At 36.0% G+C, this 20,313-nt stretch overlaps 1 protein-coding gene across 1 annotated transcript in view; it reads right to left on the bottom strand.

The window, feature by feature from the left end:
- Window positions 1-20,313, bottom strand: part of CSRNP3 (cysteine and serine rich nuclear protein 3) — a 185,688-nt gene that overhangs the window by 70,745 nt on the left and 94,630 nt on the right. The window contains exon 4 of the mRNA XM_033412594.2: window positions 8,026-8,196. Within this exon, the coding sequence (XP_033268485.1) occupies window positions 8,026-8,173 (148 nt within the window). The 5' untranslated portion in view covers window positions 8,174-8,196. The remainder of the gene's footprint in view (window positions 1-8,025; window positions 8,197-20,313) is intronic.

Raw genomic sequence — 20,313 nt, 5'->3', positions numbered from 1 at the left:
ATGTTCTGGAGTGTTCACTTATACATCTCAGATAAAGACAGCTTTGAAGATAATTTTTAAAATTGTAAGTACATGAATATTCTATTTATTCTCCAACATTTCACTGTCAACAGAACAACATACACAACTCCTTATTCCAACCATCATTACTTAATTTTACTCAGTCCTTATGAAACTGTCTTTTTTACAGTTCTAATGTACTATTCTTTGAGTGCATTATCCGTTTAATCAAGACAGCCCAAAATGTCACCAATTAAAATAACCCACATGATTGTCTTCTTTTTGAGGGGTGGAACCTACAAACTAAAAGCACCAGATGGAATATTCTATTGGACTTGTATATAGGTACACTAATAGTACACAAGCATAAACACTGAAAGCACAAAGATGTCCTCAAATACAATACTATAAATAACTCAAGCAAAAAAGACTACCAGAGGCATATTATATTTGGAGGGAAAAAGGATTATCTGAATCTTATGCAATTTAAAATACCTTAAAATCAATCTATTTTCACATTTTTCAAATGAAAAAACATGATATAATCACGGTCAGAGCTACTTGTAACAGAACTAAAACTAGATTGAGAATCTTCTGACTCCTTGGTTGTGGCTTTTTCAGTTACAACAAATTGAAGGAATTTGCAGTAGAGTCTCATTCTCACAAATTCACCTGATGCACTAGGGAAAGCAAAATCATAGCAAACCTAAATATTTTTCTTTTACAATAGCTCCCACACACAAGCAGCTACTTTACTGATAAATAAAGAAACAATGTTCTATATTAACACCATAGAAGAGGCAAAAATGTTATGTGGGATTTACTGTATATACACTATAACAGTGTATAGTGTTAATATTTTGCATACTTATTTTAGATTGCTCCTTTTAAAATATAAGTGAAAGTGAGAAAGTACAGCTAAAGCAGCCACCACCCCTTCTTATATCCTTTCTCTCTAGAGGAACCAATCCCCACATTGTTGTGTATCAGCCCTTCCTATGTATATTTTTACTTCCATAAAATAGAGTGTTGTCTGTGTGTTTTAATTATGTAAGTACTGTCTTATTTGCAACTTGTGTATTTCACTCAACAGTGTATATATATATACACACACACACACACACGTACGTTGTATACATATATATAAACCTGACTCTTCAGGTCAATCTGTTATCCAATATTTATTAAGTGCCTACTAGATACTAGGCATACAAAGACTGAGTTCCTGCCTTTGATGAGCTTACACTCATTCCTTTAAAACTCATTTTGACGGCTCTGCTTAAAGGTAGAATGTAAGGACATGCAGATAAGGACAAATAGGAAGGTAGCATTCACAGTGAAGGCAAGGTGATCTGTTGAATATGAGGTAGGAGGTGGAGGGACTTGATGAGTCTGATGAACACTCTGCTCTTTGAGATAGAAAAGAAAATGACCGTGGGCACCTTAGGAGGATGTTTTGTGGCAGTAACAGGCAGCTGAGTTTGAAAACATACAGTTTCGTCATTTTCTCCAAAACTTCCTTAAAGTGTTCGGATGTTTTGAATAAAAAGGAAATATGGAGTGAAGGATATGGGAGGAAAATGGTTGAGTCCAAGACTCCAAAAAAAAAAAAAAGCTGAAATAATGGAGCAAATGTAAAGGGTGGAGTGGAAAGATATGTAAAGACAAGACATGGGTGTTATGTTGGGGGAAAACAGGATGAGGTAAAAAAAATGGGTAGGGGGAGAAAGGAAGTGGAAGGAAAACAGGTTATGGTCTGAGTTTGGAACACTGAAATTTGATATTTCGGTGATAGAGCTGTACTAGTTTATAGAACTATCCTGGGTGAAGCTGTGGACGTAAGCAGCTATATGGAGTGGAGGTAAAGGACGTGAATGGAATGGAAGACTCCAGAATAGAGGTGGTCAAGGAAACATGAGGCTAATGGTTCAATGAGTTCAACATGGCTACTGACATCATGGCTTGGTGGGCAAAACTGAGATGGAAAGAAGTTAGAAAACCATTGCCAAAGGTTTTGAATGTTGGTGACATACCAGGAGATTCAGGCAAAGAGGATGAGTATCATGAGAGACGTGGTAAAGTGTTCATGGAGAAAGAAATATTTGATATGAGCCTTGTAGCAGGTACATAACTTTATAGTTAGAGATTGAGAGGCAGAGTAGAAGACATTTCAACCTGAAGGATGGTCTAAGTAAGGTCAGAGGAGGCAGCAATGGTTGACTATTTCTGATTTATCATACTGGATCTCTCAGATCTCTCAGATGAAATGATCTGAAAATAATTCCACTGTATCAGCCAATGGCTTTTATAGTACATTCAAGTGAGTATTTTCCAAATGGACCACTAACTCCTATCTATTTCCTCCACTCGTAATTGTGCCAACTACTTAAACTCCCACATTTCCACTAAACTAAACTTAATACTTAATAACTCAACTGGTCCATGTCTGGTGTTCAGATAGGGACATGACCTAGTATAATAGATCTGCAACTGGTTCCAGGTCTGATCTCACAAGGCCAGGCTATTTGGTTCTTTTCCAACATAAGGAGCTGCAGAGTCAGAGTCTGGAGATGTCTTAATTTAATAGCTCATCAGAGGTGCCTTGACCTACGCTGCTTATCTTTTCCCACTTGGTGTCTGCTCTAACTTAAGATGCTATTTTGATCCTTGTTCTTAGAACCATATTATTACAGGGTAGTAAGGAGCTTTTGAGGGTCATGTGGTCCTAAGTCCTGCTCAAAGACTTCCCTAAAATTTCTATGTTCAGTTTCTGCCTTAACACTCCTCCATTGTTTGAAAAATCACTGATCTAGGGATAGATTGCTATGTTTGTCTTTGCTATAGTAAGTTCTCAAATTAATACCACAATGCTGAGTAGACATGATCTGTCACTGTATCTCTGAGGTGTATTTATTACTTGTAGTCTATCATTTTGACATGTCTGAAAGCACCTACCACAGAGACTGTAACATAAGATACACTATATTTGTCAAAACTGAATCTAGATTTTCAATGCATTTTAACTGCTCGGTAAAGAGAATAGATATGTTTCGGTCATACTTCCACTACAAAGTTTCATGTCAAGATCTGATTTCTTTTGATTTTTTGTCTCTAATCCCACTATGAAATGTGCAGTCATTGTGAGGGAAATGACATTGGAGGAAGACTGTGACTTGGGTGCACATGGCAGCGTATTTATGCCTGTTTATTCAGAGAGAAAAGAGAGGGAAGTAAGAAAGAAAGGAAGGAAGGAGGGAGGAAAACATTAAAATCTCAGCCATTGGATAAATTAATAATATATCTCTGAATGTTAATTTCTACTTTTATAAAATGGGTACAATAATGGCTCCTAATCACACAACAACTTTAGGATATCAAATGAACCCAAGAATGTGAAAGTGTAAATTAGAAACTCTTATCCCTATATAAGACATACACTACCTGTTTTCGTGTGCAATTTAGAATACCTATCATTTTGCCTTTTGATATTTCCACTTCCTAAATACTATATATTTATCTGTAGAAACACTCTGTTTCAGGAAAAATGTGTTCCTTTCATCATACAGCTTCTCATTACTCGTGTGAAGCGCCAGGAACCTTGAGAGGGCAGAAAAAAAAAATCATTCCAGCTTCTCTGTAGCTCTCCTTTTGACAGCACTCAAGTACAGGCTGATTGGCTATAGAGGCACAGGGATTTGATGAAACAAAGTGTTCCACAGCAATACAGAATCCAGCTACTTCTATCTCAAGGGAAGCATAAGATATGACCTTGGTTCATTGCTGGTAAGTATGCTAGTTGCCTAGCAAAACTCAAAAGTCCAAGGTAAAAGCCATATGCCTTTACTGATTTATATTTCGAAGCTTTTACTATCATAATGTGATGTGCTGCAAGTTGAATAGCTTATAGAAAGCTTAGGATAGATGGAATTTTCTACTACCATAGCTGCTGACTTGTACCACACAGTTTCATCAATTCCTATATTTGCAATGATAACAAAATGTTATGTTATACAATATGTTAATGCTTATAAAGCACTGAGTGCATCTGACATTTTAAACTTGAAAGATGAGCTCATGACGAGTGAGATTTAAATAACTGTATCTTAAAAGATCTCAGTGTGAAGCTAAATTTGGTTTCCTAATACTACACAAATTTGATAGTCATCAAAAATCCTTTTTTACTCTAAGGTAACTACTTTTTTTCTTGAAAGTAGAAAAATATATTAAAGAAATAAGATTCATCAATAACAATATTTCTAAAAATGTATGTTCATAGATTCATATGCAGATAAGATCACTGTACTTTAGCTGAAAAAATAAATAAAACATTTTATAAAAATTTGTGCATCAATTTGGGGCTAGCAAATAATCTGAAATACATTTCTAGAAACAAGAAATCTTTTAAACTATTTCTTTTACATTGGTTAACATGTTCAGATCTTTTATAAAGCAAATATTTGAGGGAGAATTTTTGATTTTGGGGGTTTTTTTCTCTCACTTTTTCTTTTTTTCCTTCTCCATAATGTGAATATGGTGAACTAAACAGACTATTAAATCAAAAAGGCACTTTTTATTAAATCAATCATTTAATTATCTTTAAAAATCATGAAAAATCTCCACCAGATTTCATTTAATACAAAGTTAAATCAGCAATTTCATAAACTAACCATTGCCAACTACCACTGATAATAAATAATGAGTTGAAAATTTCAATAAATTCTTGGGCATCACAAAATATTTCTATTTTCTTCAACAGGAAAAATAACATCTGTTGGACATAACTCATAAAAACCCTTTACTAGTTAGCTGAAGTATTGCATGATTTAGCTGATCATGCCATTTGCTTACATAAACACAATCAGAACTACAGTTATCATTTTAGTTTAAATTTAAAATTTCTTTGTTGTGGGATGTATAAATATTAACTGAAATAAAAATTAATAAATATGAAAATTAATCTATCATTCTAATACTTCAACAAATCAAATCGTTTTCAGTTTTTAAAGCACCTTACCATTCTTTGCCATTATGATACAGAGACTTTCCCTGACAGTGTAGGTAAAATTTTGTGTTCTGCTTTTCTTAACATTATCTCCTGTCTTCATACCTATCATGTAAATTAATTAATTGTATAAGCTACCATAACTTAATGCATCATTTCCCCACTCTTAGACATGTTACCTTCCTCTTCCCTGCCCCAGTTCCCATTTTTTGTTATTTCCCTCAAGAACCAACATTTTCAGTTATGCACTTTTCCCCATGTTTTTGATGTTTCCCCCTTCAGATAAATTCTCTGAAGTACAGACTTATAGATATGAATATCATTATGGCTCTTATATTTCCAAAGTGCTAAACAGACACTTTTATAAATTTCATTGCCATCAAAAGCAATATGGATGTATGCAAAATTTGTACTGCGACCTTCACCAGCACTTAGGTATTAGTATTTTCTGTTGAAGGGAGGAACACTAATTTCAAGGAGATGAAATTTCCATGATTTCATACTAATGAAATCTCATTAGTATTATTTTAATCTGTGTTATTACTACTGGTGTTAAATGCTTCAAAATATTTGCTAATCATATTTCCTATCATGTAGATTATGTTTGGGGGTGTGTATCTTAATTTATATAAAAATTTATGTGTTTTTTTATTCGCTATTCAGACAGTAACGCTTTACCATATTAACTATTAACTGCAAATATTTTTTTTCCAATATAGATTATTTTACTTTGGGATTTTTGGGGATCAGGTATGTTTAATATTTTTATATAAATATGTTAAGTATTTTGCAATGTAACTTTTTTATGTTACTTCAACACTCAGACAACAATCCTACCAAATATGAAACTTCCCCTGGGATTTGATTTTTAAAAATATTTGTCTACTTAATCCATCTGAAATGTATTTTGGCAATGTTGTGAGATGTGTTATCTAAATTTTTCTTTTTCAAACTCTAATACCAAAACCATTTATTAAATACTCCTTTTCCCATTGTTTTATAATGCCCTATTCATATACACTTGTGTGTGTGTGTATATATATATATATATATATATATATATATATATATAAAAAATTCTTATCTATACTATGTTGAGATTTTCTCTATTTTCCTAGATCTAACATGGTACCGAAAATGTTAAACTATATAATTTTCTACTATTATTTGATATCTGGAGTGGCTTTTCAACATTTATGGCTTCTTTTAAAAAACATCCCTTTATTCTCATTAGCTTATTTTTCCAAATGGATTTTTATTATTCCATCACCTTCTAAGAAAATCCAGTTGAGGGTTTTATTGAGATTATCCTTTTATATTCATAAATTAATGTGGAAAGCTTTAACAGATTTACCTTTATAAATGTTTACCAGAAACATAACCTGTCTCTTCATTAATTCCAGTATTCTTTTCTAACTCACAATAAATCACATTTTAAAGATATGTCCAATATTACATAACTAAAGGGCAGAGTGAGATAATGGAAAAGGTGAAGGCTATGGGGTGGAACACATAAATATATGGACATATATATACGTGTGTGTGTGTGTGTATATATGTATGTCTAGGCTTTAATCCTGTGTGATCTTGGGCAAGATGTTTAGCCTCTTTGATCCTCAGTCATTTCCTTCGTAAACTGAAAGTAATGGTACTTCCAGGATTGCTATAAAGAATAGGAATAATGTATATAAAACTACTGAATCACAGCATGTACCCAGTAAATGTTAGCTATGAGAATAATTTTTAATATAACATGCGCTTAGTAGTTGACATTTTATAAAGTTCCTTCATATGTATTATCTCACTTGCTCTTTGATCTTCACAGAACCCTGTCAGATGATGATGTTGTTGTTATTATCACTGTTAATATTAAGGCCAAATAGGTAAACATATATCTTCTTTTGAATCAAAACACAAGCTCATTTCACATCATAATGATATATGTAAATGTATTTGAAGATCACCTACATCACACAATAACCTTGTCCCTGAATATTTGATGATTTTTTCCTGTTATAATAAGTGTAGTTGCCCTTTCATTATATTTTCTATTAATTTTGCTTGCTTAAAGGAATGCTGTCGATTTTGTATGTTTGTTTTGTGTTCAATAGTTTTACTGAGTTCCTTATTACCTCTTAAAAATATGGTTAATTCTCTTGGTTTTCTGCGTTGTCACATTTCCAAAATAAATTTTATGTTATGGAATCACATATTAATAAAATCAGCTACTTAACTGAAAAATAAAAAAACTAAGACTAGTTATCTATCATATCATAATATATTAAAATCTTCCTGTTGTAAATATAAATTCAAGATTATTTAGCTATTAATAGTCAGTTTCCTTTAGCCTGTAGATTGTATTTCCTTACAAAATCTTCCTGTCAGTCCTTCAAACCTCACCTTGTCTGACAGGAAGGAGTGATGTTACAGTGTGGCAGAAAAAGGAAAAAGAGAAAGCATACACCTTTTTTTCCTTTGTGGGCTTTAAATATTATTCTTAAGGATAAGAGAATAAAGGGATGAGTGAAAAAGAGGTATACTCTGCACTCGCACACTTGGGAGAGTTTTGCTGCTTTTTCATTTCTTAACGCATGGTTGGCTATGCTCTTTCCCACTGAACCTAGAACTTCCACTGCCAAATACATCCTCCCCACTTTATGTTTTCCTCCTAGAATATCATTTCAGCTATGGGAGGATACATATTTTTGTGCCTGGACTTGTCCTTCCCCATCTACTGTTGGAGTAGGGTGCTTCCTTTGAAAAGTAATAATAATAAAATGTCATTTTTTCCATTGAATCAGTTGGTTAACACTATCAAATAATCCACTCCCAAAAGCATTCTAAATAAAGGAACCCACTGATGCCTCAGAAATATTTCATTTTTACTTAATCATGTTTTGTTTTTAGCTCAACTGTAAAAACAAAAACAAACTAGTAATAAAAGTTAAAAAATGACCAAGATGATACAATTATTTTCACTGTAGAAGCAGACAATCGGTTTCAGGTATAGTTTCCATACTTACGGGGAAAATGATTAGAAGTGGATGGATTGACACTGTCCCCACTGTCAGCACTTTCACTGCTGGAAACTTCATCATCTGATTCCCGCACAGAGGAGCAGGGGGAGGAGCCGTCAACTTCTTCAAACTTCCTCTTTAAAATTCCACTCATCGCTGCAGCGCTGTCACATGTACCTGTAGCAGGAACGGGAGCAACGAAGCATTGAAATATCTGACCGCTGATGTGCAGCCAAGGTCCCGGAGTCATTTTTATGTGGCTTTTTATACATGAGCTGAGCTTTCCCTTGAAAGGATCACTAAGCAGTTTTTTAAAAAACATTTACAAATTAACAAAAATTAAATTAAATATGAGCAGTTGACCATTTGCTTACCAAAATGTATCAACTTTTTTAGACATAGTTCATTTTAATGCAATACCTTTATTCCTTTTTGTTGGCAAATTGAGAAAATCCACCTAAGTCCATAAGATTCTGTATCGAAAATAAACACCAATGTTCCCCAAAGTCCTAAATGATTGCTGGAAGGAACACATGTAAATATGCAAAAACTTCGTACTCAAGTTTTAAAATGTAAGAAACCTAATTAGCTGAGCACTATATGAAATCAGGTCTAAATTTTAGGTAGTTTCCATTGAAATATTACAATAAGGTGAAGTATGTCCCTATGACACCTGGTTGCTGAAGCTGCTGCTACTGTTTCGGAAACCTCCTAAGGCTAGTTAGTTGGGACGTAGCACTAGTTGGGTGGGAAGAGTGAGGTGTGGGTAGTGGATACGGTTTCTCCTAAATCCTTTCTCTAGGATGAATGGGTTTTCCCCTTTCCTTGAGCTGCCCTTTCTCTACCTTCCCCATTTACCTTGACATATACACAGTCAGCTGAAGGGCATAAACTTTCCTTGCAGTGTAAGAATATTTTCAGGAATAACTTATATATAAATTAGCTTAGATATATGTGATGGTCTTACATTGTTAAATTAATTTAACTTAGCTGAAAGTATTGCTAAATTGATTCCATGCATTCTATCTTCCATCTCATTATGTCAGCTGATTTTAGCTCTCTTTTGAGTTCTTAGTTACATTATCTAGGCACTGCCCTCAGAAATCTCTGTAATAACGCCTTCTCCGTGCAGATCACAGAGCAGGCAGCCTGACCAGATCCCCTTAGCTGGGCGAGTTTTCCAAATTTTAATTCAGTAGTTTTCAAGGTCTGCTACTGGGATTAGCAGCATAAGCATCACCTGGGAGGGAAATGCAAATTCTCTCTCTCTTTTTTTTTTTTTGCGGTACGCGGGCCTCTCACTGCTGTGGCCTCTCCCGTTGCGGAGCACAGGCTCCGGACGCGCAGGCTCAGCGGCCATGGCTCACGGGCCCAGCCGCTCCACGGCACGTGGGATCTTCCCAGAACCGGGGCACGAACCCGTGTCCCCTGCATCGGCAGGCGGACTCTCAACCACTGCACCACCAGGTAAGCCCCTAAATGCAAATTCTCAAGCCTCGTTCCAGATCTACTGAATCAGAAACTCCCAGAGGGTAGGGCCTAGCACTCTGCTTTATGAAGCCCTCCAGGTGATTCTGATACATCCTCAAATTGGAGGGCCATTTGTCTAATTTCTAGTCTGTTCTCCAGTAGCTCCTTCCTTGGACTTTTCCTTCCTTGGACTTTTCCTTCCTTGGGTGTGTCCACACACCAGCCCTAGAGAGTTATATAACCCAGCACTCAATTCCTAGTCAAAATCTTCTTGGTCCGTCACTGGTGTGAATTCTATAAGTACAGTATTAGATGTCTGTTAAGTATCATTAATTTCAACTTACTCTACTCATCTATTCACGTGTTTAGTAACTGGTATGCATATGCTTGCCTCCTTGGGCGGAGTAGGGGATACAAAAAGGAGTAGAATGTGTTACCTGCTCCCAAGGAGCAAGCATCCACTATGCTGGGCTGCATGGAATTGAGAATAACCTGCAAATTCATGTTCTACTGCCTTGTTTTACTAATTTATGTCTTTTTCACGACTTACATTAACAATAGAGATAACTGATAGCAATAAGACGACACTACACTGTCTATTCTTTTGAGAATAAAATCTCTACTCTGACTGATTTCACCACTATTCAGATTAGCTTATTATTTTCTCCATCTTAAAGAGTGTGAAATGCATAAGATGTTCATGCATATCTGAGAGGGTGGAGAGAAAAACAGATATTTTAAGTAAAGTTCCTGAAAGAAAAGTAGGACAGGATATAAATTTTAAAATTGTTCACTTCAAACAAGATGCAAAGTAATTCATGAGGGAGAGACACCAAGACAAAATAATACAAAAAGGAAATCCATGTTTAAAAAGTACATTTTTATAATAAGATATTGCAATGGGAACAGTTAAAAACCATGTCCTTAAGCTCTACTTTCCCATCTGACCTCCCCCAGCTTCCTTAAGAAAGGCAGATTTCTCAAGGATACCCAACAGGCCCAAAGGAAACTATATTCAAACATGGCAAAATGTGGTACGTGGTACTCTTCTCTTCCTTTCTCACCTCCTCAAGCACGAGAGGGGAAATTTTTGGAGGGATGATGAGGGAATTCAAAAGTCTCTTTTCCCTTTGTTATTACATTTGTACTGGCAAGACTTGAAGCAATGGAGTTGAAGGTTGGCTGTAATTTCTGTCTACATCTTTGAGACTGAAAGAGCCTAAGCTATTCCCAGGTCAAAGGGACAAAGGAACTGACTGTTTAAGGTGGGATTAGTATCTATGCTGGAAATTAAACATTCAAATAATTACAAGTGGGCATAACTTTAACTTATACCCATGAAACTGGTTAAGTGCTAAATTGCTTTGCAGCAACCAAGCGAAACACCTGTCTAGTTTCACAGCCTTTAAAAAACATTGTGAGCATAACAAGATGTCCTAACGAATTATGAGGGCCAAACGACCTATTGCTTACAAGTATATAAACCTTGATCAAGACCTAATAGTGGAATGGTAATGGGAGCATGTGGTTTTCGCCTACAGCATCTATACTAGCTCACTAGGAAAGAAAAGAATATAAGAATTTAGGGAAAAAAAATAAAAATAAAAGAAAGAAAAAAAAAAAGAAAAACAAAGAGATCCTTAAACAAATACTAAAAAAAAAAAAAAAGAATTTAGGGAAAAGACCCTGTTAATAAAGGAGTTGTATATACTTGGTTTGCTTGTACCCTGTATTGGTTCTCTCAGAATTTGAGGACAATAGGTGGCTAGCTAGGTATAGATGCAAGTGAGCAGAATCAATGCTTGTCCTGTGGCTGCCATAGCTCCTTAAATAGTCATTTAATAATATATTTTTGTTCCCAAAGACGAGGCATAATTAAACTTGGTAGGTATGAAGCCAGTGAAAAAGTGGTCAACATTTCAAGTTGGCAAACAGCATCAAAGCTCAAAGAACAGAAGATAAACCTGAACAGGCATTAATTTACTCTAAATATGATAAGCTGAGACTCTAAGTCTCGTTATCAGCCATTTAAACACAGCTACCATTTTCCAATTCAAGAAACACATGTTAGTCAAGGGTATCACCATTTCTCATTTGGACTGGGACAGCCACATCCTAATTATTCTCTCCCATCCACTACTCTTTGCTTTCAATGGGTTTTCCAGGTTGGAGGAACAACGATAAATTTAAATTGCAAATGTGATCATGGTCAGCAGCTTAAAACTCTTAAGTGGCTTTGGATTACCTTAGGATAAAGTTCAAAATCCTCAAAATGGCTTATAAAGTCCTTAACAATATACTCTGGCTAACTCTGGCTAACTTCATCTTCTTTTTGAGCCATTGGCCTTTTTGCCAATATTTCAGCACTAATAATAATTCAGTTTCTCTAACCTGCTTTTTCTCTCTGGACTCTAAGCCTTTTGATGTATGCATGATTCTTTCCGATCTACTTTTTGATTTCTTTTCCCACAGCACTTATCACCTCCTAAATCCACATTATTTATTTATGTATTTTTAGCTTTATTAATTATTTTTTTTGTGGTATGCGGGCCTCTCACTGCTGGAAGATACCAGGGCAGGGATCTCTGAACTGATGTTCCAAGGGTCTAGAACAATGCTTTATATCTAATAGAGGCTCAGTAAATATGTGTTTGATGAATGAATGAAACCCTTCTATTTCCATACTTTAATTATTTTGTCAGTGTCTATTTTCTCTGATAGACTAAAAGCCCCGTAAGCAGAATCATGTACATCTCATTCACCACTCTATCTCTCCTATCAAAATATCTGGCATATTTGATTAGATGAGAATTAAAATGAGATGAAATTGACCTCAAAGCGTCATATAATTTTTTTTTTTTTGCTTGCAAGCAACCCAAAAGCCAATTCTAGCTAACTTAAGCACAAAGACATCTGTTGGAAAAATACTGAACTAGTTCCAGCAATCTAAGATAGAGCTGAAATGAAAAATTGAGGAACTGCAGGAATAAGGACAGCTTCTGGGATTATGGTTGTAGAAATTCCATGATCCTTTTTTTTAGAGCACCACAGTTACCAGGTTTAAGCCCAACAACTTCTACGTCTCACAGTTCAAGTTTAATGTTCCAAAGCATGAGCAACCTTTTAGCCCGTTTTGGGTCAGGTGTCAGCCCTGCGACCATTCGACTACGTGGCCAGTAGACAAGGAGCCAGCCAATTTGCTATCACCTCAGAGAACCTCACTCAGTAAGTTCAACTGCATTTCAAAGCCAATATTCTTCCCTTGTCTAACACTGATTTATCTAATTTTTTCACTTATTAATAGAGTCCGTTGTTGGGGAAGCTAGTAAAGTAGTCTTGTTCTGGCTTCAGAGGCGACTGGATAATGATGCTAAAGCTGACTGCATGCCTAACTGCTGAGCTACACCCAGGCCAGAATCAATAATAAACCCCTAGATAAGATAGAGCGTAAGTCATGGGACTTCTTTCACCTTGAGGGTCTGGCCAGCCTCTGGGGATCAAGAACATTCCAAAACTTATGAGTTAAGACCAAGGCATTTATGACAACAACCAGAGCTGCAAACCTGCAAGTAGGCTGATTGTTAGCGGCCTGCGGCCTGGTGCTAAAAGCTGGGCTCCTTCGAGTGGCAAACTGAAGTCTCACCCGAGGGGTGGACGCACGGCCCGGGACCTCCTCAACTGGGACTCCAGATTGCTGTTCAAGGGACTTCCCAGCGCCGCTTGGACCTGGATGTAGGTGCTTCCCCAATTCGGTGATGTATATACCTCTGCCTTTACTATTCTTTCTTAGTTATACTATTCTTTTCTTAATTAGTATACTGTTATTTGTTAATTCAATAAACTCTCTCTAAATTCTTGTTTAACTGAGTGTAGAGAGGTTATTTTGCGAGCGAATCCTACAAACCTTGAAACCGAAAGTAAGGCTTTCGACAAAACATCCATGAATTCAACACTTGGCCGGCTTCTCAGTTTGGGATTCCTCTTTCCCTACACCTAAGTGCCCTTTCTATTGCCAAATTCAATTAAGAACCACTTTATTTTATTTTATTTTTTATTTATTTTTATTTATTTATTTTGCGGTACGCGGGCCTCTCACTGCTGTGGCCTCTCCCGTTGCGGAGCACAGGCTCCGGACGCGCAGGCTCAGCGGCCATGGCTCATGGGCCCAGCAGCTCCGCGGCATGTGGGATTCTTCCGGACCGGGGCACGAACCCGTGTCCCCTGCATCGGCAGGCGGACTCTCAACCACTGCGCCACCAGGGAAGCCCTGAACTACTTTATTTTAAAACTCTAATAAACATCTTGTAATTTTGGATACCTGTTATTCTTAATTATCATATACTATTTATTTCATATTTGTGTTAGATGTAAGAAGTCTCTGGACACATTTAAAGAAAGAGTAGTAGAAAAGTATAAATGTTTCCATTTCTCCTCAAAAAGATACTGATCAACTACACTAGATTTTCTATGGTTATAAGTAAATACAATTATTTTATTTAATATAATTCTGGAAAAAGTGTTGGAAACCAGAAGGCTGCAGGGTGAAGATAAGTAAGACACTGGATAAAAATGTACATTTTAATGCCTCTGGAAGAACTACTGAAGCTAAACTTTGGGTATTTGTTAGGACCTGGTTCATATCCCTCTCTTTTGACTGCCTAAAAATTTCATAGCTTTCCCAGGTAACCCATTGAGTTCTTACTATCCCATTTATATTCATCTAATGTTTAATCCTTTTTTCTTCTTACATTCTGTCCCTATTTCCCAATGTTTTGCTCTGCATTATAGGGAAATGACCACAGGAAAAATGCCTTAAGAGCATCATCAATCTCCTAGTTCTGAAGAGCAAGTTGTCTGATTTGGAGAAGAATCATTTTAGGGTTGCCAGATTTAGCAAATTAAAATATTTAGCAAATTAAAACAGGACACCCAGTTAAATTTGAATTTTAGATAAAAAAATAAATAGCATTTGAGATATCATTTTACTTATTATTTGTTGCTTATCTGAAATTTAAATTTAACTGGGCAGCCTGCATCTCTTCTCACAACCCTAACTGGTGCTCTTGGTGAGAAAGTAGAATGACTATAAAATCAACAAAACATCTACATAAAAAAATGCCACCTACCAACTGGAAATACCATACGTGAATATTCCTGTCCTTTACCAATCAGACAAAACCCAGTAAATAAAATATGTAAGGTTATTAGGGTGAATCAAGAGTTTATCAAACTATTGAAAAAAAGGTGAGGAGGTGGGAGACGGTTAATAGGCTTAGGGCAGGCATGGCCTGTCACTGACACAGGAAAAAACGAATTTAAAAGGAAGTAATTCTGGCATGGCAAGAATTTCCTTATATGGTAATGAGGAGGTCTTTTTGGTGAGATGCTGTTTCTTCCCTGGCCTGATAAAAGAAAGGGTGGTGAGCTGTGAGTTCCTGGTTCATTTGACCTGGCAGGTCCTTAATTCCAATGGAGGCTGCTTAAACCGGGAGCTTTACATGGTCCTCTCTCAGGAACAAGGGCGGTGTCTAGAGCCCCTCTGTTCACTTTTACCTGGGAGTCTGCGTATATCCTTTGCATTGCTTGCTTGCTAGTTTTGTAGTTGATCAAAATGAGAGCAACCTTTAACTGCAAAGGTCATTAACAAACACCCTTCTGCCTTGGTGATATGGCATACATCAAAGGAGCATGTTAACTGCATTATAACCTGACATGAAGGACGTTTCTTCATGATTTGTCAAAGAACAAAATCATCTATTTTACATCTTCATCAAATTCTTCCAGCAAGCACAAAAAGCTAAGAAACCATGACTGTTCTCTCCCAACGACTTTGATAAGCTCAGGCTGTTCGCCTTGAACAGGAAACACCAGTGTCAGGATTAAGTTGCATAGAAAAAGAAGCTTATTCTTCTTTACTTTCATGCAGAATGGAAAACAATTTTGATGTTTCTTCTGGTTGCTTCACCAAATTCAAATGATGAGATGAGAAGTACTGCAAACAAGTTGATGAAAATACTGGTGTGTGGCTCATCTGTGATAGCAGGTGGGAGAAGTTGAGTTGGCAAAAGCAAGATTATTCACAATGTCACACTTCATCAACCAGATTGTCTACAGGGCTAGAGAGAGGATGAAGAGGACAGTTGCTCAATTGATGGTGTGTAGGTTTTATTCCAATACTCAACAAAAGAGAGCTTGGCTAAAAAAACATCATACTGTGTTATTTTTATTTTCTGGTGGGAAATCATTAGTTATCCAGATGTGTTCCTAACTATCAGGATACAATTTTAAACGAGTTAATTTATATTCAATCCTTTTCCTCCTCAAATTTTTTACACCATGAATTTGAGTAATCTTTGTTCTGCCCTAACACTCACACTGCTACTGCCCTTACACTGTTATGTTAATCAAACACTGACTATTGGCTAAAGTTTCTGCTAAATAAGATAATCATTATCTTAAGAAGTTGGCATCAGATTTCAATGCCTTGAACACTTATCACGCCACAGGTCTCAGAATGCTTATGCATTTCTCTTAAAAAAAAAAGGGATAACTTCTTTCACAATACTAGGGCTATTTCTGCCTTAACCCATTTGGCAAGAAATTAACCTATCTGCCGCCAAGAAGATAGGGATTTGGCAATTAATTCACAAGATAAAATCCTGCAAGGTGTTTCCATGGGGCACCACCAATGTGAAAAATGCTACTGGTGGCTTGCCAATTCAAGAAGTACAAGTTAGCCAAATACACTTCTCTTGTCTAGGTGTCTGCTTAAGCCAAAAATGCTGGGAGCACTCTTGTCTAATGAATATTTTTTTGGAGAAATGATTGTAGGGTTCCCCAATTATGTATGAATTCCTTGTGCCGGAGTTGCCCATGACCTTGAGTTAGAGGTCTGAGTTACTTTATGTGCTTTGGATTTCGACAGTTTTGCAGCTTGATGATTTGCAGTTTGAGAATTTGATTAAAGAAATGAGTGCTTATCCCTGAAAACAGTGCACAAATGCACGTCATTTACCCATGGATTCTCCATCAAAGGTAGGTGCCTCTAACTGTCCATACCTCTTCCCTCACTGTGTGCAAACTGCAATGGCTAAATTGATTTATGCCCTGCTGACAAAGGGATGGAAGGCTACTCCACTTACTAATGGTAAAGGGGTTCTTTATGAATGTCTGGCTGGGGAGACCCCAAGAAGCTTTCCATATTACCTGTCATTGGGATTAGGATCCATATAAGATACCCAGAACTTGGTTTTTAATGCCTCTTAACCCTAAACATTGTTCATTACTTGTTATTTGTCAACATGATATAGCAGAATACATGTGAACTGAAAGCCAAAAGTCCTTCCCCAACGTTAACTTTCAGGACGTGTTTTCAGTTAGCAAGAGCACAGAGACCCAACCAAGAACATGATAAGGCTTTTAAAACTGTTGAAAATTGATCAAGTGTCTGTTGTCAGCCTATTTTTCCTACCCCAACGACAAAAGTACCAACGAAAAATTTATTTGATGTGCTTGCTATTACGACTAAAGCGGAGTATTTAGCCTAGTTTCCTGGAAGATTGGCAAGACTTACCACATTAAGGAAAAAAAAAAGACCACACAGACATGGAAGAATTTAGAATTACTACTGCAGCACTGGAAGATAACGTATTTTTTTCTCCTTAGCACTTAAGAAGTTTCTCTTCAGTCTTTTAGAAAGTTTCTGACTAAATAATAAAGTAGTCAGTGTAGCTCAAAAGGTATGTAAGAAATATGACATCCTTTTCCTTCAGAAGAATCATTAGAATAGTCTGAAGTGAAAGGATATTTAAAAACACTTCCCTCATACAGTACTCTAAAGTGGACATCAGAATAAAATATGGTCAAGCTTTAGGACTATACCCATCTAAGCACTGGGATCCTGCCAAAGATACTGTGCAAAAAAATAAAGAAGATTTTAAAAATTAGAGTACGTAGAAGAAAGTACTTTGGATGTTCTTTAAAATGATTACTACCTTAGGCAAGATATAGATTTCTACTATCTAAGGCAGAGAACAATAGTTATTCAACCTTCAGCTGACATCACATTAAGCAGCAATTAGTAAAAATAATTTAGAGAGTAAGATTAATACTTGGATTGTCAAGTCTCAGTGAAGGTTCTACTGGCATAAATTAAAACTGGTTCACAATAGAAAAAAATCACACCACGCTCATACAATCTTTTAAAACTTGGAAACCCACTATTTAGAAAAGTTTCATCATTCAAACAAGTTTCACAAAAGCAGAGTCATGATATTCCTCCCCAACCAATTTATCCGACACTTGTTACCAATGTATAGTTATCACTTCTAGGTATGCTACTATTATAATAATTTTTAAGTAAAAAAATGTAGATATATTTTCTAAATTTCTTCTGAAAAACCTTGTGGCTATATCAATTGATGTAATATTCCTAGACATCATTCTGATACACAGGAAGTGTAAAATAGCAGTAAGTCCATGAATAGAGATCGTTTCATGATTCAAACAAATTAGCACTTTTAAGTCATGAGGTAGAACTGGACTCATGCTCCACAACAGCACTGGCTCAGCAAACATTTCTTGGGCACCTAACATGAGCCAGGCTCCCTCTGTAATTGAAAGGTCCATAGTCTATGGATAAGATAGGAACGGTGGTGAATAGAATGAACAACTAATGCCTTAATTGTACAAAGTCAACATGGAAAAGAAAAAATAGTAGGCAAAGGCCCAAAGATGAAACATTTTAAAGCAACAAGTGATATAAAACAAGAGAGCTCAGAAAATCACATATTACTACATCCTATGTGAGGATTTTGTGGTTATTATGCTTCTGGTTGGTAAGATTTAAGCTATCTATGAAGCCACATATAGTTTGAATTTGGTGACTGCCTTCTCTACTTGTCCCATCTGATTATAAGATATCAGCTGCTTAGTACCTCCTAGGTATGACCTCCAATAAACTCTTAGTGGCTTTCTATTTTTGGAAAACACGTCTTTTCCTCATCCATTGAAGTCTAAGATGTTTTATCAAGATTATCTTTAACTATAGGCTTAAGCTGAACTTGTCTTATCAGCACCAGGGAATCAACCCCTGTGGGATGAAAAATAGCAATATTAGTTATCACTTAAAATGATCTTATTTTGTGCCAGGCATGCATCATGCCATTTCATTTTCATAAAAACCCTTTGATATAGAGACAGTTATCCCCACTTTGCAGATGAAGATGAGACTTAGAGTTTTCAAGTACCCTGTCCAAGGCCACATGGATTGTAAGTTGCAGACCATGTCTTAGAAGTGACACCAGGGTTGGAACATGAAGGTAAGCTCCAAACCACTGTCCTATTCAGTCTTTTCACACTCCATGATACAGCTTGAACTCACACACTCAATAAACTACATAATAAAAGCACTTACTTATCAAGAAAACAATATACAGTACTTTCCTGGTTTTTCAATTGTTCATGAATTGCCCTAAGTTTACAATGTTTTATTGTATTAAACAAAGTTACCCAGGTTCGTTAAAGTAGTTCTCAGGCCTTTTTAAATATTAATGGGCAAAAAAAGACCAGAATATGGAGCTTTTCCCCAATAGTTTGGACTATTCTAATTCTTACAGAATGAGAAGCAATATTCCTTCAGCTTTTCAAAGGTCTTCAAAGTGTAAGAGACCACCTATTAGCTGTTACGGTATTAGCCACCTCGTGTATCTTTACACATGCATTATACTAGTGAATTTTAAAAGAAATGGGGATTGATGGCTCTGTTGTCTTACTTTTCTTGTATGTGATTGGGGAGAATGTTAGGTGTGCACACGTGTACGTGCATGCATGCACACACACGCGCACACACACACACGACTAAATGCATTTCTAAATGAATATGTGGATTCGTAAGCTTGCATGGAAATAAGAGATTGCCTGAGTGACAACTCTTCCTAACTAGCATGGTGATGGTGTATCACAAAGCCCCAGGATTTAAGAATGAAATAGACACAATTCCTGAAATTGGCAAGAATAGGTATATGACACCAATGTTTAGTCAAACACCACCAAAACAATTGGTCTGCGTGTTTTCTTTGGTATACCTGTTAGAGATTCCTCATTTCCTTATTAGACAAAGTAATTTCAAATTTCTGTTGGTGGTTTACTATGACAGATTCTCATTGTAGCAACAAGAACCAATTTCTCATTTATCTAGAGCTCAAACATGATTTTCAATATCCTGAACATAAGAAAACTAAAACAAATTCTATTTTCTATGTTTCTATGCTCAGTATACTACATATACGTACGTGTCAGAAGTTCAGTACATAGGAGAAGTATAGAGGGATGTTATCTCTCTCTCTTTGCCCACTGAAGTCTAAATGATTTAGAAGTTAATGTAAAATAAAGTGCACAAACTTGATTTTCGAATTACTCTCAGATAAGGAATAATTGTTAACTATTAAAATAAATATTAACATGAGAAAAGAAGGAGTAAATTTATAAAAAGCATATAAAGTATATAAAAAACATATAAAACTATATGCAAAAAGCATATTAATAGGAACACCATTTAGTGTTGGTGTACAGTTGGCGAACAGTGTTATCATTTGCAATAAGTCAATGTAACGATGGAAATAATGATTCTTATGCCATGAAGAAAAGCTAAATGGATTTCTACTTTGCTCAATAAGGCAGAATGGCATGCACTGTATTTTGCTTCCATGAAAGCAATTAACACATTTTAAAAAACTGGCCATTTAAGTCATAAACTTTACCTGTTTGGAAAATTGGTTAATTTAGTACAGATTATTTTCCAACTGTCCTAGACAAAGTATTACT

The sequence above is a fragment of the Orcinus orca genome, chromosome 7 (assembly GCF_937001465.1).
Source record: "Orcinus orca chromosome 7, mOrcOrc1.1, whole genome shotgun sequence".
Classification (NCBI taxonomy): domain Eukaryota; kingdom Metazoa; phylum Chordata; class Mammalia; order Artiodactyla; family Delphinidae; genus Orcinus; species Orcinus orca.
Note: the sequence above shows the minus strand (reverse complement) of the source record. Positions and strands in the feature narration are given on the sequence as shown.